Source organism: Fistularia commersonii, chromosome 28, assembly GCF_037954325.1.
Source record: "Fistularia commersonii isolate RoL2024-O1a breed Wild chromosome 28, RoL_Fcom_v1.0, whole genome shotgun sequence".
Taxonomy (NCBI): Eukaryota; Metazoa; Chordata; class Actinopteri; order Syngnathiformes; family Fistulariidae; genus Fistularia; species Fistularia commersonii.
This window is the reverse complement of record NC_141311.1, coordinates 8,120,031-8,145,404: the sequence shown is the minus strand read 5'-3', so window position 1 is coordinate 8,145,404 and position 25,374 is coordinate 8,120,031. Positions and strand designations below refer to the sequence as shown.

At 44.2% G+C, this 25,374-nt stretch overlaps 1 protein-coding gene across 3 annotated transcripts in view; it reads right to left on the bottom strand.

The window, feature by feature from the left end:
* cacnb1 (calcium channel, voltage-dependent, beta 1 subunit) overlaps nt 1-25,023 on the bottom strand; it is a 34,003-nt gene extending 8,980 nt beyond the window's left edge. Inside the window, exons 1-7 of one of the 3 annotated variants that reach the window (XM_086176164.1) lie at nt 24,761-25,023; nt 19,954-20,040; nt 7,449-7,568; nt 6,470-6,592; nt 5,912-6,048; nt 4,689-4,756; nt 3,454-3,614 (exon numbers count right to left, since the gene is read on the bottom strand). In XM_086176164.1, coding sequence (XP_086032290.1) covers nt 3,454-3,614; nt 4,689-4,756; nt 5,912-6,048; nt 6,470-6,592; nt 7,449-7,568; nt 19,954-20,040; nt 24,761-24,850 — 786 coding nt within the window. In that variant the 5' untranslated portion in view covers nt 24,851-25,023. Of the gene's footprint in view, nt 1-2,931; nt 2,961-3,453; nt 3,615-4,688; nt 4,757-5,911; nt 6,049-6,469; nt 6,593-7,448; nt 7,569-15,117; nt 15,489-19,953; nt 20,041-24,760 lie in introns of those variants that run through there. The other 2 variants (XM_086176165.1, XM_086176166.1) reach the window with 2 other exon arrangements.
* Nucleotides 25,024-25,374: the final 351 nt, after the last annotated feature.

Sequence of the window (25,374 nt, the reverse complement as noted above, 5' to 3'; positions counted from 1 at the left end):
TATATCGTGACTTCAGTTGGATCTCAGTTGTGTCTTAGTCTTAGTCAGGTTCACTATTGTGACTTTTCCTGCTGTTCATTGCAGGTTCTAGTTCCAATTACAGTTTCTTTTGGCTCCTCTTTTTATTTTCAGTTTCAAATTTGAACAGCAAGCTGCTGTGTTCCGGTTCGCTCCTTCATTCTTTCCCTCAGTCCTTAACACAATTGATTGCCAGGAGTACTCCCAGAAGGCTTTAACTGGATTAAATGAAAGTCCAATTCATCTGTCTTAAATTTTCTGCCATTTTTCGATGTGCAATATTCTTTTATCCATAATATAAAATTGTGAAAGTCGAAGGGGCTGCAAAATTCTGATGACTACATTTTCCATAAAAGTGATCCATTTAGTTATTCATGCCTCCAATACATAGGACTTTTTAAATCTAGATGTACTGTATATCATGCACTATACACATATATAGTTCCTCATATATTTATGATCCCATTTGATGGTTTACATCTGTCAGCACAGAAAGAATGTACAAAAGAAGCCGTGCATGGGCCCAACATTTCTTGGCCTGGATGGCAAAATAAGAATCGCCAGGTCACGGCGTTTCAAAATGACCTTAAGCAGGCAAACAGAGTCGTCATGCCGCGACACAGCTGCAGCCTCCACTTCAGAATGTCAAAACAGTTTTAGCCATGAAAGAGCCATTAAACAGGAACAAATTTAGAATTTTGAAATGTGACTATTGAAACATGTATTTGTTTTTACATTTTCCCAAATATTTGCAAATGCAATTGGCACACCAAATAATAAAGATAAAATGAGATTTCATTTAATTATACGTATAAACATTTTTAGAGGCCCGCTTTTCCAGGCTTTAAATTTCAGCTTTTTTAAAGCCCGTCGCAGAGACATTGGTCCATCCCACAACTGACACGGTTTCCCATATAGAACACCCACACACAAACAATCCATAATGTGGTGAAACAATGTGAGCCCTATTCTTACATTATGAGTCATGAAACTGGTGATTCATCCATAAGGACCCCTTAAGTGTTTTTCCCCTTTAGAAACCACGTACTTCCTTAGGTGGCATAGCCTATGCACTGACAGAGGGAAGCTGGAATTATTATTATTTTTTGTTTTGTTTTTTTTCCTCTTTCAGATCCGCATTCCAAGCACGCCTCCGCCTCTGTGTGCGCTGCTGTGAGAGGCTTAGAGTGCTTGAATGCCCCACTCCGCTACATTACATCATATAAAGCCGGGGCAGCGGAAGCTCATTTCACCTCATTTGTATTCACGAATGCTAAAAATACATTTTTTAAAAGTTTTCCAAATGGCCCTTGTCCGTAACAGGGACGAGCTGGAGGACAGCCAAACTGCACAGCGAGGTGTGTTAACCTAAAGGGGTTTTCAGTGTAAGTAACACCCTTGGGTAAATAATTACCACGAGATGAAGAATCTCTCCAAAGAAATCAATACAGATGGATAAATCACTCGTCACATGATACGGTGTGTGTTTATCTCCTAATCCCACATGGTAATAAAGAGGATGATACACATTTCAGTAGTTTTGAAAAACAACGCACACCAAAAAAGGCTCCAAAAAGAAAAGACGATTTATTTTCCATACAACACAAAATACTTATTCTCGCATGCATGATGTTTTGAGCAAAAAACATAGGCTCTTCCTCAGATGCTTACCAGAGATATGTGTAAAATGAATAACAAATAAATTGATAAACAGGAAAGCATCTGAGGAAGGGCCTATTTTTTGCTCAAAACGCCATGCATGTAAGGATAAGTATTTTGTGTTATATGGAAAATATATCATGTTTTCTTTTAGGAGAATTTTGGTATGCAGATTTTTTCAAAACAACTGATTCAATTTTTTTTTTTGATCCAGCAACCACCCCTTACTGGGCAGCGGATGTGTGTGGATTTTTCTTTTCCAACTCGATGATACACATTTCACCTGACATTTCAAAATGAATTATATCTGAAAACCTTAAAGATTGGCTACTTTTTAGCTTTGACTTACACAACGTGATAATAATAATAATGAAACGGTCCAATAAATACACCTGTGCTTGATTTGTGCTGCAGACAATTTCCAATGCAAAAAGATTTTGTCGGCAACTGCGAATTTTTCAGCACTTTCAAGAGCGCCTGGAAATCTTGATTAATTCAGCAACTAAAAGGCACTCATCTTTAATTTTGAACGGCACATTGTTGCTTGATTGTTTCACATGGTATTTAAGGTTTTTTTCCTAATTACTTTGACTTGTTTTTGTTTTGTTAGTTTTCCTAAATGCCCTTTAAGGAAACACTTCTGCAAATATCATTTGCCACGTACAGAGACACTTGAACCAGGCAGCGGTTTCAGTCTGGTGAAAATGGCTACATTTAACGTGCAAAATCGTGTATAAATGAATGGAGGGTCACATTTTAAAATGTTTACCCTGAGTGAACAATGAGTTACTGTGCATGTAGAGCATGCATTTAAAAATACTTCAGTAAATATTTTTATTACTGAGATAGCGATGACTTTGCACACTGTCTGTATTTCCTATCACCTCCTTGCTTATCATTGGGCTGCTGCTTCACAGGATCCACATTGTGTTAAAAAGAATAAAAAAAAAAGACTGATTCCGAGCCACTGTCACTCAAGCCAGCCATCACCCAAGGAGAGGAAGAATATCCAGATGCGTCCTTGCCGAATTCTGGGCCAAAAATGGGCGCCAAAGAGGTTCACCGATGATTTTAATCAATATTTGTGTTTGGATGTGCAAAGCTGCGTACGCTCCGCGAGCAAGACACGGGCCGCAGTTCAGAGGAACTGAGACAATGTAAGAAAAAACAAAAAGAAAAAACACATCTGAAAGAATGAAAGTGAGAATTAGAGCTGTTAGAGGTTAGTTTGGTTAGAAAACAAACCACACTCACCGACTTCTGTTTCTGTTTAGCCGGGCCACCTACAGTAGCATTCCACAGAAAAAGCCAGAGGAGACAAAAAAAAACACAAAACAACACATAAGACAAACACAAGAGCACATTTAGTTAGTGTCAGATTAGGAGGGGAGTTGGGAAGTGGGGCGGTTGGGAGAGAAGATCCGGCTATTGCCTCCACCGTGGCGTCGTTTCAGCAAAGACGGATCTGCAGCAACAGCCGTCTCAGAGCGCCACTGAGCTCGGCGCCTTTTCCAGCCGAAAAGCACGGAAGCAAACATTCCAACACCTCATGGTGGCCGCAGTCGGGGTGGGTTGGGGGTAGTTCGGGGTTGGGTAAGGGGCGCTTCAAACGTGAGAAGTTAGTGAGAAATAGACGAAAACGAAGAAGGAGAGCAGTTAGACATTCGCCCGGATCGCATCTGGGGGGGGGAGAGGGGCGGCGAACACAGGAGGCGAGGGGTGGAGGAAGGGGGTGGCGTTGGTGAGGCAAGCGGCCTCCTGGGCCCCTGATGTTACCTTCTTAAAGAAGGGCAGCCGGTGGGTGTTGGCCTGAGGGGATGTTACGCTGCCTGACATGCCCTTGGGGGAGCGGGGGTCACCCTGGGACTCAGGGAGCTCCTCCGCATCAAGGTCGAGGGGGTCAGCGTCAAAGGCCACCGTGGACATGTCCACGGGAGCTGATGAGGGGAGGGTCAGGGGGGTGGCGGTGCAGAGAGAGAGAGAAGAGGAGGGAGGGAGCACAGAGGAGGAAGAAAAAGGTGATGCAAAAGAGGATGGGAGTGGAGAAAGTAATAGGAAAAATAAAGGAAAAAGAGGGAAGAATGAATAGAAGAATGTGAGCTGCATCTGAACACAGGCATGGAGTAACTGAAGGCAAAGAGAGAATATATCACACATTAAATTAAAAAAGGCGGCGCAGTTTGGCCAAAACCAGAAAACACAGCATAGATTTGAAAATAAATAATAATTAAAAAGCACAGATGACGAGCACGGTAACATTAATAGCTGAGGAGGAAATGGTTTTAGTGTGAGGGAAGAGCAAGTGTGAAAGAAGTCGGTGAAGAAGTCGAGGAAAATGAAAAGGGGCGATACTAAAGGGAGGGGGTGCTGTTTTCAGGAAGAACTCATCATGTGACGAGCTCGATCAGACTCTGCGACCCGCCGGTATTAAGAGCAGCCCATCAAATCTATTTGATTAAAGTGAACCTGTTATTTGTTTTTTTGCACTTGACACCCCCCCCACTCCCCCATCCCCATCCCCCCACAGCAAATGGATATAGAGCGGCGGTTCTGCGTCGTCCCGGCCATACCCGCTCAAACCAGACACACTTATCAGGTTTAATGAGTGTGGCCCGCTCTCAGCTCTATTTCAGGCCCGCCCTGTGCACTAATGACAGACCTTTTAAACCCCCCCACCACCTCTGAGACACGCTGTGATTCAACATCCTGCCTGAATAACCAGCCAATTAAAAGCTTCATCTAAATATGATTCGTCCTCTGTTAACTTTATTTTTTCTTTCTTTTCTAACTCGGACGGTTCTGGTCTGTATGATGTGCTCGGGGGAGGGGGGGGGGTAAAAATTGAGTTTGTCATATTTACTGTGTCCTTTACCAGATAAGACGTTCAGCAGTATAAGACAAAAAAAAAAAAGGCAGCATCTCCTTTCACTCGGACGCTCTCTGTCAGGCTTGTGCACGTACCCGCGCGTACACCAGTTCGCCATTTGTTCAGGAGACCTATCTGACCTCACCTGTACCGGGAGGAGTGGGCCTGCGGGTTCCCGTGGCAACATCCAGACTAGAGCTTCCTCCGGATTTACTGGAAGAGGGAAGAAAAGGCAAGGGTGACTGACGATTCACCGCACACGGGCGTGAGGATGCGCCCGTTGTTCAAGTATCTGTTTTAAAGCCGCACAGACAGATACAAACATCAGGACTAAAAAGCCTTTGAAAAGAGCTGTTCATAATTTGAAATGAGAAATTCGTTTATAATTAAATATTCCCACAAATCCTTCTCACTTTTCTGCCGTTAAGAAAGGATCCTTCCCGGTGAAGGGGATGATTTGACAATTTGACTTATTTTGATGAGAAGAAAAAAAGAATACCTTGGCTTGAAATCCAAAAGGTTGGCAGTGTATTTTTCCAGGCTATCAGTGGGTGTAACGCGCTGTCGGCCGTTAGGAGGAGGCCAGCCCAGAGACTCTGTTTTGTTCTTTTCTCAACGCAATCAAAATTTTTTTTTTTGGTCTGATTGTAACTATGGCAACATAGACACACCATTTTATTGCATAGACGTCTGGGTATATTTAAATAAATATATTTGATATCAAAGCCGATAACAAATACTTTATGTGTTTATAAAGAGTGCAAGTTAGTAACAGTTCACAAATTCATTGCATCACGAGGGGTGGGTGGAGCCGGTCCATGCTGTAAAGCCAGGTTCAACCTGGAACAGTCATCTGTCAATCACAGGGCCTCATTTTGGACGTCCAACCATTCACTCTCTTATTCCCACCTTCAGTCAGTTTAGTCTTCAATGAACCTACTGACTGTTTTTTGGACCGATAAGAGAACCAGAAGAAAACCCACGCAGGAGAAACCCAGAGAACGTGCATCACTTCGAAAAAAACCTAGCTATTTTTTTTTTACCAGAACCTTTTTGCTGTGAGCCGTGAGTGCTAACCACCGCACTGCATTGCCCTCCACTAATAGCAATATCAATAATTAATAATAATAATAATAATAACTATTATTATTATTATTATTATTATTATTATTATTTGCACTGCATTGCCCTCCACTAATAGCAATATCAATAATTAATAATAAGAATTACAATAATAATGGGCGACAAGGTGGCACAGTGGTTAGCTCCGCTGTTCCACAGTTTGAGAGGTAATTCAAATCTAGCTCCCTCCATGATAGTGGTGCTGCTGATAATGATCACTTATCTGCAGAGAACCTCCATGGTTACCTGGAGCTGAGACGGTTCTGTCTCATCCTCTGCTCCTGCAGCAGACGGGTGTTCTCCAGTTTGACAGGGCTGGGGATGAATCCCACCTCGCAGCCCTCCTTCACCAGACGCCCGATCCACCAGTCATTGTTGTATTTCTGCAGCGGAACACGGCGCCAAACATCAGGAGCCGACTCACATTTCCGTTCGAGCGAGATCAGAGCGATTTAGAGGAAATTACAGAAACTACATTATATATTTGTGATCCAAGTCATTACGTCCGTGGACTAAAGTTACATTCACAGCCTAAGTTGCTGACGAGGCCTGTAAATGAACAAGATGGAGGTCAGAATAGCATGAGAATATAAATAAAATGAGGGCTGATTGTGCTCTAAGATTGCCAAGCAAACAAAAACTAAGTCGTCCACACCATCAGCCCATATCTGACATCTCACTCCTGCACTGGAGATGCCAAGATGAAGCCGCACCTGAGATCTTAATGAAGGCGAAACTGAATAAACGATACACACGCATTCACCTTAAAATATTTCTGAAAGACTAAAGTTGTTAAGCTCTCACCTCTTTGATGTGTAAGAAGTCTTTGGCTTCAAATGAAATGGCCATCCCTTGCACGGGAACATCATCGCTGGGGCCCGGGTTGTATCCCACATTTGTCCGCACGGCAAACGCCACAGGTTTGGTCTGCAAAAGATGCATGAGGTGGGTATTGTTACGCACACTCAACGTGTAATACAACTCTGACGGTGATCAGGATGTTAAGTGATTGTGCGGCGAAAACAACTACAATAATACCTTGACCTGAGTTGAATACATGCGCTGAGGTCATAACTCAATTTACCCGTTTGTCAAATTAAATTTCCCCATTAAAATGGAGTGAAATGCTATTAACCTGTTCCAGCCCCCCAGTTTTGTTGTAAGAAAAATGTATTTTAGAAAGAACAAATAATGTATAAAAATGACACCACATATTAAAAGAGAATGTAATTAAATAAACGGGTGTTATTACACATATTTACCTTGAAAATCAGGCAAAGAGGGAGGAGGATTTATTAATGCTACAATGTATTGCTAAATTTAACTTGCACGCTGTGCTACACTTTATCACTACATTTAATTTAGTGACAGAGTGAATGCTGTCCTGTTTTTAAAAAGATCAAACCATCACCGACTGGCATTGAATGACTCTTCCGATGTCCCGCCCATTGATGTTCCTACCCTCTGCTGTGCCAAATCTCTGTAAATATTTTCTCACAGATGATGCTCCTGCTCACGCATCTCACCATTCTTCACGGAAAAGTTGACAAGACGCACACCTCGGTCATGCTTCCTTTCGATTATTTTCGCTTGGCTATGTAGTGGCGGGCAACGCGTCTGCACTTTGTGGACAACTGCAGTTGATATCGGCTCGAATCCCAAAGCAAAATAATCGACTGAGTGTTGGCTTGTATTCTGGAAAAACTCGCTAGTTGATGCACTCTTAAATCAAGGTTCCACTCCGTTACATTGTAAGAGCGAGCTGCAACAGATGACCTCTGACCTTTGCTTTCTCAAGCGTAGCAAGAGCCTGTCGGTCGGCCTCTTTCCTCAGGGCCTCGGGGTCCTCCTCCAGGGACACGTCCGAGTCTGACGGCCTGCTGGTGTAGGAGTCGGCAGAGCCCTGAAATAAACATCGGTACGTCTGAACGGCGGCGACAAAGAATGAAGGCCAAAGAAAAACAAAACAGAAGAGCCAGGTTATGGAAATGAGCTGCTGTTTTATAGTGTTTTCCCAAAGTGTTTTTCAGTCCTGTCAAATTCATCTTCACGCACACTGACAGCTGTGTCAACCTGTTCATCAGTAAGAAATAAGGCTGTGTTCACCAGTTTGTCTGTGGCAATCAATGCTGGATCTTAAACACTGCTTTGCATCAGGTCTCTGGGTGTGTTCATTCCAAAGGCAAGAATCTGTGTGACACTGAGATGAGGCACCTTAATTAATGCAACTCCTGCAAAGCCCGGTATAAATTAACACAAGTAAATTACCTGCAAATGAGCACCCTCAGTCTGTGAAAAGGGAAAATCAGCAGCTGCTTCACAGTATGTAGATAAACCTTTTCTTCACGCCATTAATCATCGACAAACCAGCCACACCGCTGCGGTTTACTGGAGTCAAAAAACCACAGGTTCCCGTATGTCCCATAATATTATCCAGAAATAAAGCAACGCTCATTCAGTCATTATCGATGCAGCTTGTCCTGCGCACAAACCCAGGGTGAGAGGTGGGATCCGACCTGGTCACCTGTCAACCTCAGAAGATATCCAACCATTCTCTCCCTTATTCACGCCTACGGACAATTTAATCTTCAGTGAACCGTCTGACTGTCTTTGGATTGCAGAGGGAAGAAGGTGGACCTGGAGAGAACCTGTGTAGGCAGACGGGGAACATGAGGACCACAGAGAAAAGACAGATATTGACGACTGCGATGTTCTTGCAGTGAGTTGAGAGTGTCGAACCTTGTACCGCTGCCGCGCCGCAAACCGACTGTGAAAGTAACCAGGGGAACGAATATTATACAATGCGGTGAGGTTTCAAATACACCAAACGCTGAATACAACATGCTTGCAATGGACCAGAACTAAGGAGTAACAATAGTTCCCTCTCTAAAATATATTGAGTGTTTATCACATACCCCAAAACAATTTCTACAATTTAACAATAATCCAAATCAAGAGTCCTCGTTTTCAGTCGGTTCACCCGCACAGCTGAAAAATACTACTTAGGATACGACAAGTTAACTGACTGCTGTATTTTCAGGCTTAAATGCAGGTAAAATGAAATGATAGTGTTTGACAAAAGTTATATTTATTTAACTCAGCGGGCGGTTAGCTCTCTTCTGTGAACCTGTGGGTGACCCGCAGTTTGAAAAGGTCGGTTACCACCAAATGAACAGAATTAAAAAAAATAAATCCTCACAGCTTACCCGCCTGGGCTTCAGTATGGTACAGCCAGTGCTAATTGGTTTGCTCATCTCTTAATTATCCAGCACTACCTTAATTACTCTGTACCTTAAATTAGCATCCGTATTGTCTGAAACGGAACGGCGGGGAGACTGCGCTGCAAAAGCCTTCACTCCCCCGTTATGTCAGGGCTGACCTGCATCAACACACAAATGGACCCCTCATACAGGCTGAAAGCTGACTCTGTGTAATATGAGGCGGAGAGGATGCATAACAACGCACTAATATTCCCAACGAGGGTTAAGAGAGGCGCAGTTGACACTTCTGCGGTGGAAAACCTCGGCCAACATGCATAGGTGCATCACCTTGTGGGCGTGTCAAGTGGCGGCGGAACAAGTACAGGTGGGGGGGGGAAAAAAAAACTAAAAAAACGCGTGAGGACTGTTTATAATATTAGCAGGGATATAAATTTCTCATGAAGAGGCGACGGTTCCCAACACATCCGCCACTCATGTGGCCCGTAACCTGACTCTCGGCAACTGACCCTTATCCAGACACCCATACCACAATAAAAAACCAGAGCCTCTGGTGAAGCTTGTGCTGCCGGCCCACTGTACTACCGGGCAGAGCGGTACAGTGAGAGGGGCGGCCTGAAGTCCTGAAGTGTTTGAGTGCTGGCTTTATGTAACAATCCCACTTGTTCTCTTCTAGCTGTTTTTTTTCTTTTTTTTTTTTTTTAGGTTGACAGGCTGCCTGGTGCCTTGTAGGAGGTGCTGACAAGAATGCGGGCTGCTGAATGTGCCAGGCAGAAGAAGTGAGTCATTAGGTGTTGGCTTTTAAAATAGAGGTGAGAACGCGCAAAGATGACATACGCCATATGTAATGATGATGAAAATTCCCGGCTGGAAAGCAAGCAGATGTGTCAGACAACACAAAGAGGGCACTCGCTCGACGAGCGAGCCAAATTCGGCGAGGCCCGAGCAGTTATTGTTTCGAATCTTTTGATCTTGGTGCCCGAACGGTACAAGGGTTTCACTTTTGGCAACAAAACAGTACACCTTCGCACATAGCTGTGTGAGGAATAAACACCTTTTTATTCCACCAGGGTGTAGAACCACTCGATAAGGTCCGTGACTACACTGATACAACAAACAGTCGATGCAAAGATTTGGCGAGTCAGTCGAATAAAAAGGAAAATAAAAAGGAAAACAAAAAATAAGGGTGCCTTTTTAAAGAAATAAAGCAATGGCGGGTCGATAAGGAGAAAAGGTCACATCCTCATGTATCCGCAAAAACAAAAACTGAGAGCGTGATTGCCGGGTATTCATGATAATTCGTTCATTCACTCATTATCTCAACTGCTGATCCCATAGTGGGGGGGGGCCTGGAGCCGATCCGTGCAGGCATCGGGCGAGAGGCGGGTGCGTCCTGGATCGATCACAGGGCCGCACAGAGACATACAACTACTCACACTCGTAGTCATGATTATCTATTCATAAAGAATATTATTTTGTCGAAACACCACCTCCTCTTTTGTTTTCTCTTTTTTTTTTACCCGATTATTTTCCTCAGGTGGTGTGACGACTCAGCCCGAACACCCTCGGGTCACGCTGTGATGTGATCGGCGAGGGCAATAAGGAGAAATGACGGGCCGAACACGAATAACTCAGCGCTGTCTCGCAGCCATCCTGATCAGGATGAAGTGACGGCCTCTCCTGCTTGTTTGTTGCCAAGGCAACTCCAGACCCCTTTTCAGTCAATCCCATGAAGGACTGGAACAAAAAAGAGCAATGGCAATGGCAATGGCGCCAGAGCTTATGAAGTGTTCACAGGTCTTTTATATTCCTTTTTGAACTCACAGAACCATCACTGACCCGACCTAGACATTCGCTCAAAAAAATAAAAATGTCCTAAAAATCTGTTCAAGCAAAGCATGCTAACTGTCAGTGTTACACACTACGCTTTTCAGAGAGAAGTTGTCGGGCACTGACATTTACTCAAGATAAAGTCTTCAGTGAATCTCTTAATTTTATTTATTTAATGTACGCTTGTATTTTGTGGATCTTTGTCTTTCCAGCGCTAACAGCCAAGGACTTCCTGCAACTAATTTAGCAAACATACTAAATCAACAGTTTCGCACAGGCCTTGCAGACCTGTACTTCAGAGCGCACACATCTGATTCTAAAAATGAAAAGCAATTCTGGTGGCCAAGTATAAACTGCGACATACCACGGCACTGCAGCATACTCAGTTTATCTCAGCTCTCGTTGTCTAAATGTGTCAGTTGAAATAAAAAGTGCTAATGATGGCAAAAAAAACAATTAGTAACCACACCAACAATGAATGAAAATATGAAAACTTTCAGTATCAGTAACTTGCAACGACGGAAACCATTGCAAAGGTCTGGACAATAAAACATTTTTTTTTACAAAGATGGTATAAAAAAATATAAAACATGGTCTGGAAAGAGTAATGAAATTGGACAGAAAACATGCCTTTTTTTATTTTAGAATGCTTTAAAAAGAGCAAGGATCTCCAGCTTGAGCCCAAAATGTAATCAGTTCTTGCTCTGTCTGCAGTGCCGAGTCAATTGAGAACAGTACATTTTGTGTTATTCTGCTCAAAAAAGGGTGAACAGACTGCATGAAAGCGGTAATCCTTTGGACAGAAGTAATAATAGATAAATAAAAGCATTAAATAAAGGCCGTTCTTTTATAAACTTGCTGGGCAAACACATAGTATTATCAAGAACTTTGAGTGAGAAATATTTTCAAGAGGCACAAACACCACCACCAAATATAACCAGAGAGAAAACTGGTCATGTGTGGAGGAGTGAAAGTGAGTGTGTGTGTGTGTGTGTGTGTGTGTGTGTGTGTGTGTGTGTGAATGTGTGCTGCGTCAGCGTGTGTGTGTAACACTTCTCTATGCGTCTGATTGTTAACCATGCGTCTGCGTCTGATCTGAAACGAACCGACAAAACGTCAATGTTGATTCTGCCCCGGCCACCTGTTGCATTGTGGCACTGCGCGGCTTGGCAACGGCAGATTTAAACCTAGACACTCCCTGTTGCTAAGGCGACGGCTGGCTGCCACCTCGTGTTCTCGGGCATCCACACTTCCTGTTTCATTTACTCAAACTCTAACACTCGCAGCAGCGCACCCGCATCTCACTCAAGTGGGAGGACTGATCCTGTGAGTGGCGTTCTGTATCTAATTAGGACGAAAACAGCCGCCCCCACTCGCCGGCTCTGAGTCACCCTCCAAACAATACAGGTGCATCCCGGCACGGAGCCGCCGCGGAGGGGAGGTCAAATAAACCTCTGCTGGCGAGCTGCAGGGGACTTTTGGAGAGAAACGGAGGACAAATATGACGACAGAATCGACTCGACGGGTTGAGGCCGCGGCGAAACGGAGAGCGCGAGTGGGAGGGACAGGTGGTGACTCTGTGTCAGTGTGTGAGTGCACGGTGGAAAATGTGCGGAGAAAACGCTTGTAACCGTGAGTCACTCGTTCAGTTCACGTCCGAGGGGACGGACCGCGACATGAACACGAACTCAAAAGTCTATATGTTGTGAAAAAAAAAAGGTAAAGGTGGACAGACGCCGATCGATAACCTCGGTGCGCCCTCCGCCTCCCCACCCCGAAACCAATCACACGGCGTTGATTGACTGACAGGGACTGAACAAATCTCTTCCGCCCCGTTGCTTTCCGAAAGCTCCCCCTCTTCTTCCTCTCCTCCTTCCATGTCAATGGGTTGTGTCTCTAATTTAGCAGCTTGCTTCACTTCACATACAGCTCCCGTTCAAAATAGCTACAGGCCACCTGATGGTAGAGCTGCCTCCCCATTGGCGGTGCCAGACGACAGAGACCCCGGCAATGTCATAGTAACCATCTTAGCTGGTGGGAGCTGCATTGGCGAGGAGTCGGAAGGAATACGTGGGGAAAAAGGGTAAAGAAAAGACCCCGGGGGGAAATTGGCGCCTCGGATCCGGCGTGAGGGCTCTCACGGCGCGGGTCAATTGAGCGTTTCACGACCTGTAGTTAGAGTTGTGAGGCCGGGAGTTTGTAAATCCGCAAGGGAAGGCCGTATTCACGACAATCAAAGTTGATACTGCTTTAAGATGGCAGGCCGGAGAAGCGGCCGTTGGATAAGACTATTAGATTCAGAGAAATCACACAGACACAGACTGACTTCCTGCCTACAAGCCGAAAAAACAAATATACAAAAGCAAAGGAGTTCAGAAGGTCTGATATATAAATACACATATGTATATAAATGTATTCATATATATATAGCGGGGCGTCAGCATGATTTCATACCTCCTTTGCCATGATGCAAAATAAATTGGAAAAGGCGAGGGAAGCAGAGAGCGGGGAAGGGTAATGGAATCAGGAGTGAGGGCGGGTTCGGCCAAAGACAAGTGCTTTGAAGAACGAGGGTTGAAAAGAGTCACTGTACAGCGAGGAAATGAGCTAACATTGTTTCGGTGGCCTTTGTAAATGGCTCCGAGAGAAGAAAAAAAAAAAAAAGAAAAAAAAGAAAAAGGCAAATGGGGAGAAGAAGCCGTTCCTCCTTCAGAAAACAGAGGAAATGACGGCTGCCTCTCCTCAAGCTCGTGTCAGATAACAGGTCAGAGACTTTTGTCTGCGTCTGACACGCAGCAGCAGGAGCGTCGCAGCAGGTTCCGTCAGACTCCATAATGTATGACAAAGAAGTGATTGCCGAATGAGCGCGAACACATTGTGTGAACTCCATCTTCGATTATTATACGGATAAAAATATCACCGCGTCGGATGATGTGACAAGCAGGGGGAACAAAGGGGAAATACAGCACATTAAACATCCTTTTCCTGGGGGGAGCGGGGGTTCCTGGGGGGTGTTCTTGGGCTCCAGCCATCGAACACTTCATGAGAAAAGAGAACATTGGTGTTTGACTGCTCTCACGACACATTCAGGGTTAGATCAGCAGAGAGGATGATCAAATGTTTGTCCCGAGCGAGGAAAAAAAACAAATGGAATAAAGGAGGGAGATGTTGTCCAGAGCAGGCAGATGTACAAACGGTAAATTCGCAGAGATTTCCTGTCTGAAGCTCATGGCCGGCGGCAGTAAATGGCCATATTCCTTCTCTCTGTCACAACAGTGCCATGGCAACAAGCTGGACGGCGCGGAGATGACGACAAAAGATGAATCACGGACTCAACTGACTAGGAATCCCCGTTATTAAGAAATGAGCGGAAGGCAGGATGATGTTGTTAATTTAAAAAACAAACAAACATACATATATATATCATATCATCACAAAATTCAAGTGTAAAATTATAGTTCAATATTATGAGAATTTATACTAATTAACATTTAGGGATAAAGATCATAATCTAATAAAAACTGTGGCACTATGACTTTTGAAATCTAAATAAGTTGATCTAAATAATAATTTTCTTTTTGATTTAACACTATTTGCTGCAGCTTTTCAGGGAGATTATTTACTAAAACATAAAAGCAACATTTAAATAATGAAAACCCGCTCTGGGTTGTTTGTTGTTAAATGAAAATCAAAATAGCCACTGCTTTTAGGGAATAAAAAGGATTGTGACAGAATTATCACAACAATTAATGGATTGTTTAGAAGTTTAGAAGGATAAAAATGAATTACCAGCTAGTCAATAGATTCATATAAATCTAGCAAACTGTGGGTCGATTGCATTAAATCATGTCATTTAAATGCTAATTCACGAGCGACAGAAACTTATAACTTGATCCTTCACATTGATAAGGCTGGTCCGCTGTTGGGCTTTCTGTCCAATATTTCTTACAGTAATACCTTACAGAGATAGTTTTCTGATCACGACAATACGATTTCAAATTATTTTCAACAAATTAACCCAGTACACAAAGAAGATTAGAGACTACAGTGAAACGGCCACAGTGCTGGGACAGCCGGGCAGGCAGTGCACATATAAGCCGAGGCGGCCGGTGGGACTGGAAGTCTAAATTAAAAACATAGCGCCTCTCCAGCAGCTGCGGTCGGCCCAAAATGGAATCACAAAGAGAGAACCACGTCGGAGGGGTTCGGCGTGACCAGGACGCTGGCGGCGGACGAGATTCCCGGCTGACAGACTCAGAGCAAAGGTGTCGGCTGAACTTTAAAAACTCTTATGTGGACACGCGGGTTTCATGCGGCGGCGCTGGTCATTCAAACCCTCCGCGGGGTCCGGGCAGACGCGGCTCAAAGAACACAACTTTGGTTATTTTGCCAGAGGCTTCTTACCAGGACGGGCCTCTGAATCCTCTCGGTCCGCTCCATTCCTCGTTTGCCAAATTTGCCTCACGATGGCAAACCCGGGTGGGGGGGGGGCAATTCTGGAGCCCAGAGTGTGTGCGTGTTGGTGTGTGTCTGTGTGTGTGTGTATGTGTGTGTGTGCCTATGTGACAGTGGCTACAAGTGTCTGTCAGTTAGTTTGACAAGTGCATACGTGTGTGTTTGTGTGTGCGGTGTGTATGAGAGAAATCCAGAAAAGAGTGCAGTGTGTGAGAAAACCACCGAGCGTTCTCTTCACCTCCAGCCCTTCACACACCCGCACACACACACACACACACACACACGCACACGCACACACGCCCCCACCTCCACAACCCTGGGGAACGTGAACCTTGTGTAGAGGAAGGGAGCTGGAGTAGGGGTGGGTAGGGGGGTGGCGGACAGAGGTAGGGGGGGGTCGGGTTGCAGGACTTGTGCTACATTTGCAAACTGGGGAAATATATTTAGCCTTGGGCCGGGCAGAAACCGGGACGTGAACGCAGCGAGACCAAGAAGGACACTTGGTATGCGTCCGTCAGCCATTCAATGCCCCAGCTGACGTGCGACGGGGGCTGGGGCAGCGTCCAGGGAAACCCCCCGCCTCCCTCTCTCTCTCTCTCACACTCACACACACACACACACACACGCTCTCTCACTCTCTCTCTCTCTCTCTCTCTCTCTCTCTCTCTCTCTCTCTCTCTCCTGCTTCATTCTCACCAGTCTCTCTCCTGGTCTCACCATCTTTGTATCTCTGCACATCTCCCGGAAGCAGGGCATCGGACAGGTGGGATTAGAATGGATATACGGGAGGCTAAGAAAGGGTCTGGTGGGAGGTTCACCGTTGATCTGAGGACAAGAAGTTTGCCGATCGAGGCTTTATCGCTTTCAAGCAGCTGGCGATGCAATGGACTTTTGAATTATGTGATGAATTGTTGGCACTTGTGACCCATGAATCTGTGATCTAAAGAGATCTTTTTGTATAATAACTGCATAAAACACATTTCTTTAGAAATATAGGTCTGGTTTGGGATTAAAAAATAAATTTCGATGTTGTTCACGCTCTTTGAAATTGGAGCCTGAGTGATAAATCAGGCGGCTCACTTTATCAATCAAGATCGGCTTGTCACACCTACACACTGGTATCTGCATTTCAGGGCAAAAATATGTTTAGAGTACTAAAAGTAGGGGGTCGTAAATGTTCGGAACTGTCAAACAAGAGTTCTTCCCTCCAAATTTAAAGCTTTGTATAAAAAAGTTTATATTTTTTTTACAGAATACAACATTTGAGAGACTATTTGAATCATGTTGATGTCCCACCCCCTCCACACAATGACAGGGTGGACGAAAGCCAAGTGTGACCATGACCCGTCTTATGACATTGCTTCACAACAACTTTTTTTCCCTTAAGTTTTTTTATTTCTTGCTAAAAGGACTGCCTGTGGCACAAGCTGGGAAATTAGCACAAAATAAGCAAAAGGGGAGCAATTTGACCACAAGTCTTCATGAATACTTAGTTAATATTTTCATGAACACAATAACGTATCGGGAGTGTATATTGGGTTTTGTTGGGGGCGGCTGGCAGAATTGGGGGGATAAGAGGGGTCCAACTGGCCCACTAGAGGGCAACCTCGGGCTCGTTCCATGGCTGGAGGCCCAGCAATTTCCCCCACGCTTTTGTCGGTGGCTGATGACAACACAGTCAGCTGGAAGGTGCAAAAACGGGCAGAGCTTGGAGCGGCCAGGCGCAGCAGCAACTGGAGCTCTGCTGGGATTCATATGTCAGGGCCGGCAGGGCGGCGGCTCGTCTCTCTGCACCCTCTAAACCCTCTGGACCTTTTCGGACACGGCAACCTACCGAGGCATCCTGCGTGCAGAGCGACGGAGCCAAAGGTGGATGCTATCATCACTGCTGGACGAGGCAGTTCTTTGGCAGCTCAGAATCACATGTGCACTTGTGATTTTCGCTCGCTAGCATAGAGCGTTCCATTGGCCTTTTGGTGATACATCGGTATACATTTATTCCCGTAGTTATGTCACACTTAGCTCCTTCAACGCCTAATTCTATAACTCTCAATCCCAGTTTAATTTCGGATTGATCTCAGTTAAACGGTATATTTACCAAAAATACAAATTGATCTGCCTTAGTTCTATTTGTTATTGCTGTTTTTAATATCTATTATTTTATTCACTAAACAGCAGTTTTCCAGAGCCCTAAAATCATCCTCCAACAAGCCCAATTCCTTCCTGAATTATCTTTAGGTTTGTGAAGATGATTCTGTTTTGTTTCTAAAATAACTATCATGCGGCATTTTCAATTAAGTCAGAATAAAAAAGTCCAGTATCTTATTGTCTCAAAGAATCTGTCAGAATAATGCAGAGGACAAACCCAAAAGACAGCATTTTTGTTTTTTGGGCTGTACTTTGTGAACAGAATCTAAATCTGTAAGGAAAATGAAAAAAATTCCAAACTGTTATATACATAAGAATAAATACATTTAAATTGTTGACGAAAAGATTTGTCTTTCCAGTCTTTGTTTTTTAAAAATAGTCTAATTTTCCCTGTACTTTCTATCCATTTTTACCCTCCAGATGTTTTTCTAACTATATGAGAAATAAAACACATTTTATACTAGATTAGTTTAAAAACAAAAATCAAAATGAAATTGAATGCTGTGTCTTTTTTGACGTGGCGGCTTCCAACAGCCTGTGGCTGCTGTCGTCACACACCTGAGGATGCAGAGTGGGTTTTTTTTTGTTCAATTCGACACACAAACAAGCAGCACAACAAACACGTAGGCTGCACCCACACACACATAAACACACGCTCACACACACACATGCAAACACAAACCCATCCAAGCAACCTCTCTTTCGTGTCTCCATCCCACTGTGCCTGCACGCAGAGGGAGATTCAGTGGTCCGGTTACCATGGAAACCAGGCCGATTGTACCAGCCATCTCCAATGCTGGCCTATTGTGGCTCTCGTGTATTTGTGTGTGTGTGTGAGTGAGTGTGTGTATGCAAGCGCGGTGAATGATTGTGCACTTGCGTAGGTGTGTGTGAGACTGTAAAGCCTATATAGAGCTATGCTCAGAGTTGCTCAAGGGGAGGCAAAAATAGGGCAGATGATGAAAAACAGAAACCTTTAAAGTGACTGGAAGGTTGATTTTCTGTGAATAAAACCCTCTTTTATTTTCTAAACATTGTTTCAGGAGCTTTGTATACGTCTGGAATATAATGGCCTCTACCGCTTAGATGAAAAATATGAATCTCCGTCTGGAGGCTGTGCAGCAGAACAAGACAGGAATGAAGATGAATTTCAGGAGGTGCTTCATTTCTATCACCTGCCACGGCGTTTCTTTTCAAGCGTGAGCGATTTCCGAATCCAGCCTGACCTGCAGGCGCGACTGCACATGATCTCCCTACCAGGCCACGTTACAGAGTTAGTGACGGACAAGGGGGGGGGGAAAGGATGCCGCTAACCTTTAGAATCTGCAGGAGAGTTCAGCTCCCCGCATTCCCCGGCAGAAGTAGAGATTCTATTTATTTATTTTTGGGCTTTCTTTTCCCCTCAGAGAAACAACGATGCCATTCCAAGAGGGGCAAATGATATCCTCGTACGAGTGAGGAGGTCAGACATACGAGAACTAAAGAAGAAGCTAGGATTTGTTTAGCGGCGGCTTTGAGAAATATCACGCGTGAATGAGGATGTCGGTAAGAGGTTGGGCGTGCGTGATGACTCGAAAAACTCAGCGAGATGCTTCTTTAAACAATTCATTTCACAAAAATACAACCTTTTTAATTGGCCCCTCCTGATGAAGCAAATAATTTGCGACACCTGGGGAATAATCGGATTCTTCGGAGGCCGCTGTTACCGGCGAAGATCTCTGAGCCAGAGTGAAGGACAGCACATGGAAATTACTGTAGTCACTGCTTGTACTTGAGCTTGGTGAGCAGTTTCTGTCTGCCTGTCTTATTATTGCTGCAAGAAAAACTCACCCTGCCGACCAACACGCCGACGTGAACCCTTTGATATGTTGTTTGTGTGTTTTTGAAACGTTCCTAAGGAGCTAAAACAGCACTGTTGAGGAAGATAAAAAATTTGATCCATTGGCTTTTCTAGGTATTTCAGTTTGGTTTGGTTTTACAAGGAAGAAAAAAAGATGTTTAACACACATGTGATGTATTGCGTTTTCATTACTAATTACAAAGATTAAATAATGTTAAAATACATCTGAGTATTTCAGATAAAACTGTATGTGTGTGCGCATGTGTATGTGTGTCAGAGCTCCAACATGTATGAAAAGTATTTAAGTATTCAAATTTTGATCCTGATTCAGATCCATATTTGGATGTTCAAACTGCTCCATGTCTTTCAAATGGATGTGTGAAAGTTTTTTGCCTCCATTGACTGAGAACTCACTCAGCGGTACAGCATATTTGACTGGGATTTTACTCGATATGAACACTTTACATAAAGGAATTAAAACATTTCTATACACATGTGAGAAAAGAAAAGAAGCATTTTTCTTGCTATTAAACTTGCATAAATACACCAAATCTGACTAAAACAGATACATATGTATATATATAAATATCTGTTTTGATGAAAGAAATTTGACGATATTCGATGATACTTTATTGACATTGACAGTCTCAAGGGAGCCACTGAACATCCAGCCCTGAAAGTCTGCTTTTTTAACTTCATTAAATTTTCATTCAATTCTTCATTAAGGGGAAGGGAAAGCGGAGATGCGCCACTGGCCCAGGTTGACAAGCACGGGAGGATTAAGTGCGAAACGTTACCTGTCGGACAAAGCTGTTCGAAGTGGTGTCAGACGAGGTGCTTCCGTCCGAACGCTTGAATCGGCTCTTCCTCTTGGCATACTTTCCCTGGACACGGGGAGTTTGGGTCGCGCCGGGGAGGGGGAAGGGGAAGGGGAAGGGCAGAGAAACAAGAAAAACTTGAACAATTTGACTCCACAATAACTTATCTTGAGACATTTCTGAGAAAAACTGATTTCTATGGCGAGTGACACCTTTAACCCTTTGGCTCGATGTTTTTAAACACGATCAGGCGGTCAGATCGAGCTGCAGATAAAACGGTACTCAGCCAATCCCGGGGCATGAGGCTGACCGGGGATAAATACGCCCGGCGTGTTCATTTCATGTCATTTTTCATGTTCCATTGCAGCCCCTTTAATCTGATTGGCAGACCCTTGGCGAACGGCCACTCCGGGTTGGGCAGAGGCCAAACGGCGCATTACGAGCCCACCCCAGCGCCGCATCACCATGACTACACAATGCCGGATAATCATGTTTGTTGATCAGGGGTCTGCCTTTGTGAAAAACAATCTGCGATGGTACAGAGTGGACTGTTCCACTGAGCGTGTGACCACGCCCACAGAGCAGGAGGTGGGGGACCGGGATAGGAATTCAGGAAAGCACGGATGAGATGATAATGCCCCTCCGTGGGTCGCACTCCCCTCGCCCACTGGGAATCAGGCAGATGAGACCTTTAAATCGGAGTGCGCCGTCGGCTTTCCCCTTTCAAACACCGACAAAGCAAGATGAGCAGCAGGATTTCTTTCGGCCCTTCACAGATGATATACATCAAAATGAATCACGGGTGTTTTTAGCATTAATTCGCTTTATTCCACTGATTCCACAGAGACTAAAATAAAACCAACAATAATCCCCATCCCAGTTTTTTCCATTTTGTTTGCATCCATACATGCAATACTATCAGCTTAAAGTACCATAAGTTTTATTGGGTCATGAGTTATGAAAGACATTTTACACTGTAATAAAAATGTAAATCTAAGTTAAAAGTTGTTTTGTAGAATAAAAATGTTTATTTATTTCTATAAATTTAGGAGAACAATTGAGATAGAAAAGTTACTTTTGCCCAATTCTAAAGCTGAACCTCCCTTGATTATATCCTGTTGCCAAAAGAAAGCACAATAAAACGTTTACATTTGTAAAATGTAAACGCGCGCATTTTGGACTAGAAGCCTTTATGCCGCCCCCGACGACATCCCATCCTCGGTCAGCTGGCACAGCTACAAAAGTAAAAGAGCACCTGGGGGTGTACTTTCTCATAAATATGAAACAATATGAATCAATCTCAATGGGTGTGAGTGAGAGAGTGAATGGTTGGATGTCTATATGCATGGCCCTGTGACGGACAGGTGACCTGGCCCCGCCTCTCACTCAACAACAGCTGTGATTGGCTCTTACCTCCCTTACCTGAGACCCTGCGATCCCAGTATGAGTTTTAAAGTTGTATTAGAAATATACTTTTGTAAAAAAAAAAAGAAAAAAAACTGTAGTGTTAATCTATAAAAAAAAAAACTACACATTTGGGGTTCTTCGAATAAATCCCTGTCTAATTGTCTCTGCTGGACACAGAGCTGAGTGAGAGCCTCGTAGTTGGATGAACGACTGATCCGTTCTTCTAATGGATCCTTCCAGATACACGTTTTTTTTGTGCCGACCGTTTGTCGTGCGTGTCACCTGGATCAGGTTACACATCCTTTGTCAGCAAATACATACAAAGAATTCAAGCGAGTGTGAGCCATTATGTCATTGGTCGAACAGCAGCCGTCACGTGGTCCGGACCAGATTTCCCCGGTGGTACCTACGACCATATTGCTGTCATTTAGCTCCCTTCGTCTGCCCCTTCTTAGACTAGCAATAAAGTCTTTCCCGTTACTATGGTGACGGCACAGCACATGATCCAATGCGACTTCGACAAATTGTCTGGGAAAGCACAGGAGCCCGGCGGACAGCTGATGAATGACGCGAGGTCCGATTAGAAAACAGCCTTCAATTACGGCCCATTTCGGAGCACTTGAGGTCATGGCGTCAGATTGGGGGCGCAGGAGTTCACCGCAACTGTGATGCGCTTCATAAATTAACCACATATAAGGTTGGTCGCTAAAAAAAAAGATAGCAATATCAAGTGAAATAAACTTGATATCGCCACTTGGTCGAGTATGACTGGGCCTGTTTTGGCCAATGAGGTGCACTTGCTAGAGGATAACTGACTCTGACTGAGTGTGTTTACATTCTTTCCCCATTAAATAGCCTCATGACGGCCCTCGAACTCAACCGTGGGTTAAACTGTAATTTGTAGATTCAACCCGACCACCGTATGTGCGTGTGTGTGTGTTTGGAGTGGTCTCATGGTGGGGGCAACAATTGGGCGGCTTCCCTCTGCTTAAGGGCAGGGAAATGCCAGAGGGGGTGGGATGCGGAGGCTTCCTGTTAGTAAACATCCTCCCCAAATGACGTGTATAATTAAACAGGGTTTTGAGTGTGTGTGTGTGTGTGTGTGTGTGTGTGTGTGTGTGTGTGTGTGTGTGTGTGTGTGTGTGTGTGTGTGGTAGGGTGGGTGGGGGTGTTAACTGGCAGTGAGGAGGGAGGTTGGGAGCACAATATCGGGCCACAGTGCCTCCACTCTGCTTGGACATGAGCGCTAATCTGTAATCTGGTGGTGGTCAAATCACTGTTTCTAATCTCTAAGTCACCACCAGGCACTGACTTGGGATCAGTCGCCCACCTGCCCTTTTATTTATTCTCCCTTGTGGAGCCGGACAGGTGGAGAACTCAGTCCATCTCCTCCTGGATATTGGAAATGTGGGTCCCTGACCATCTCTCAACCGTGGAGTTATAAATAAGTATATCGGTATGCGGTGGTGGATGAAGTATTCAAATTCTACTTCAGTGAAATCTAAAGGTCCTCCGTGACGCATTTAGGTCTGATTTGAAAAGTCACGATTGGGGCGTCAACAGACGCAGGCTATGGTTGAAAACTGTTTTATACGGCAGATAAATCTATCATGGGATGGGATTCATTAAAGAAAGATTGATCTGTAAAAACAACCTGATCAGGTTGCAAATTAGACAGCTGAAAACAGTGAAATAAGAAATACATATGGGGAAAAAAAAAACTACTATTATGCCGTGGTGGCCTGAATTATGAAAACATCCACACGAAGCCAGCTACCATTACTTTTGCATGAATGTTGGAATTATCTGAACGTTGGCTCCCTTGCTGTCTGGACAGTTTTAACCTCAGGCATTGACGATGTGCGTGCATAAAATTAGCGATGGCAACGGCAAAGCTGCACCCTCCTGCACCCGACACACCAGCATGAAGGGATGGCGGATGACAGAAGGGGAAATGCACAAATAAACCAGGTCGTCACAATAAAGGTGTACATTTCTGAGGCCTGCGTAAACGCCTGGATCTGAGAGTTGAACGACAGCTTGCTGCTTTTGGCTTGGCCAGACACAGCTAATATTTAATATAAGCACTTCCTACAGTGTCCTGGGTGTAAAAAAATTCACTGCAAAAGAACCAAAAGCTGTCAAACAAGCGGAGGAAACAGAATCTGTCCGTCTGAAAAGCGGCAGGGTCGGAAATGATAAAATATACTACGAAGTTTGACTTGAGTATCTGTGACACATTGCAGGCTGGATGAACTTCATTTCTTATTGATCAGAGGTGCCAGGTGCACGTGTGTGCGCGCACACACACACACACACACACATATCCCGACCATGCTGCCTGGCACACGGGAGGACTCCATCTGTTCCTCAGAGGACGTTCAGCAGATTACGACCTGGCTGCTAAGAGATGACGGGACGAGTGGATGCTGGATGACGAAAGTCGGAGACTTGCACGAATGATGGGTGGAGGGAGAACCTGGAGGAGCGGGTGGCGGGGTGGCGGGGATGGAGGGCGGGTGATAGAAGGAGCTTGGAGGAGTGGGAGTAAAGAGGAGAGCGGGAGTTGGCATGGGTTAAAGCAATGGTTGTCTGGTGAGGTGTTTTCTTTCACTCTCTCTTTCTCTCTCTGGAGAGACAATGACTGAGCTCAGCGTGGGTGTGTTTGTTCCAGATATTCTCATCTTTTATATATATATATATAAATATATATATGTTTTGTTTTTTTTCCATTTAAACTCCTGTGACTAAACATGCCTACGACATCACTAAGAAGGCCAGAATTCTATTTGCGGCAATGAGGGTGTGACGGCGTCAAAAGTTGAGGGATAAAACTATAAATGGTGGGTTGGATCAATAACAACAATAATAGTTACTATTAAAACATGGCTCCCTGACAGTGTTTCGACACGACACATTAGTGTTCCACTTCAGATTTGAAAATAAAACATCAGTTTTACATTCACAGAGAGGGAAACACTGTATCAGATAATTACTCATTAGTTGAGACAAAGGCGTGGCTTCCAAACGAGCAGAGGAATAAACAACAGTCGTTACGGACTCGAACACGTAGTTAAAACACGTTGAAGAAAAAAAATCAAACATATACACGACTGATGACGGACGTCAACAAAAGGGAAAACAAACGCCTCTTTTGTAAAGACAAAACAAACAAAAAAAACGGTAATTTGGTGTGAAATGTGTTTCATAAGCAGCATCGACCTCCAATTAAACGCCTTAATTGATGAGCAACCTGTTAATCCTCAGCAAGGCGTCACTTATCTAAACACACACACACACCTGTAATACCGCAAAAGAACGTGTGCGGTTCAGTGAGTTTTTTTTTCTTTCTTGCCAGTGCTCTTCCGTTTTTTCCTACCTGTGTGTGAGGATGATGGTCGAACATGTCCATTTGGATCTCCTGGGTTGAGGTCGAAGGCGTCCTGGACATACTACTTTTCTGTACCATTTGATTTAACTTTTTTTTCTTGGAAAAAAAAAATCTGTATTACAGCTTCGTGTGTTTACGACGGTGTCGACGGGCTCATCTTCGTATTTAATTTTTTCCTCTCTCCAGCCGCTGATGTATCTGTGCAAAGCTGATACATGTAACGGCAACAGCTGCCTTCCTCCAGCCTATAGCGTTACACACTGACTCGCCAGGGTCTTTATCTGACGTCAAGTGAGCGGAAGAACACAATACTACATCCGGTTTGAGATTTCAAAGTAAATCTCTCAGAATAACACCCGCTGCTTTGTAAATCATAGCATCTGTTTAGACTGTTCGTTTGTATCTCAAGCAGAACGGCTGACTGAAATATCCTCCACTCTCTTCGATGGGAAATTAGATCTTTAAACGTATTTGTTCACCTGTTCACTGTCTTTTTTTTAATCTTTTTATGCTTTTTGTGATGCCGAAAAGAAGCCAAGACATGGCCCCATCTTTGGAGAATCCAGTTAGATAATTGGATAATTGTGCGTTAGATGGAAAAC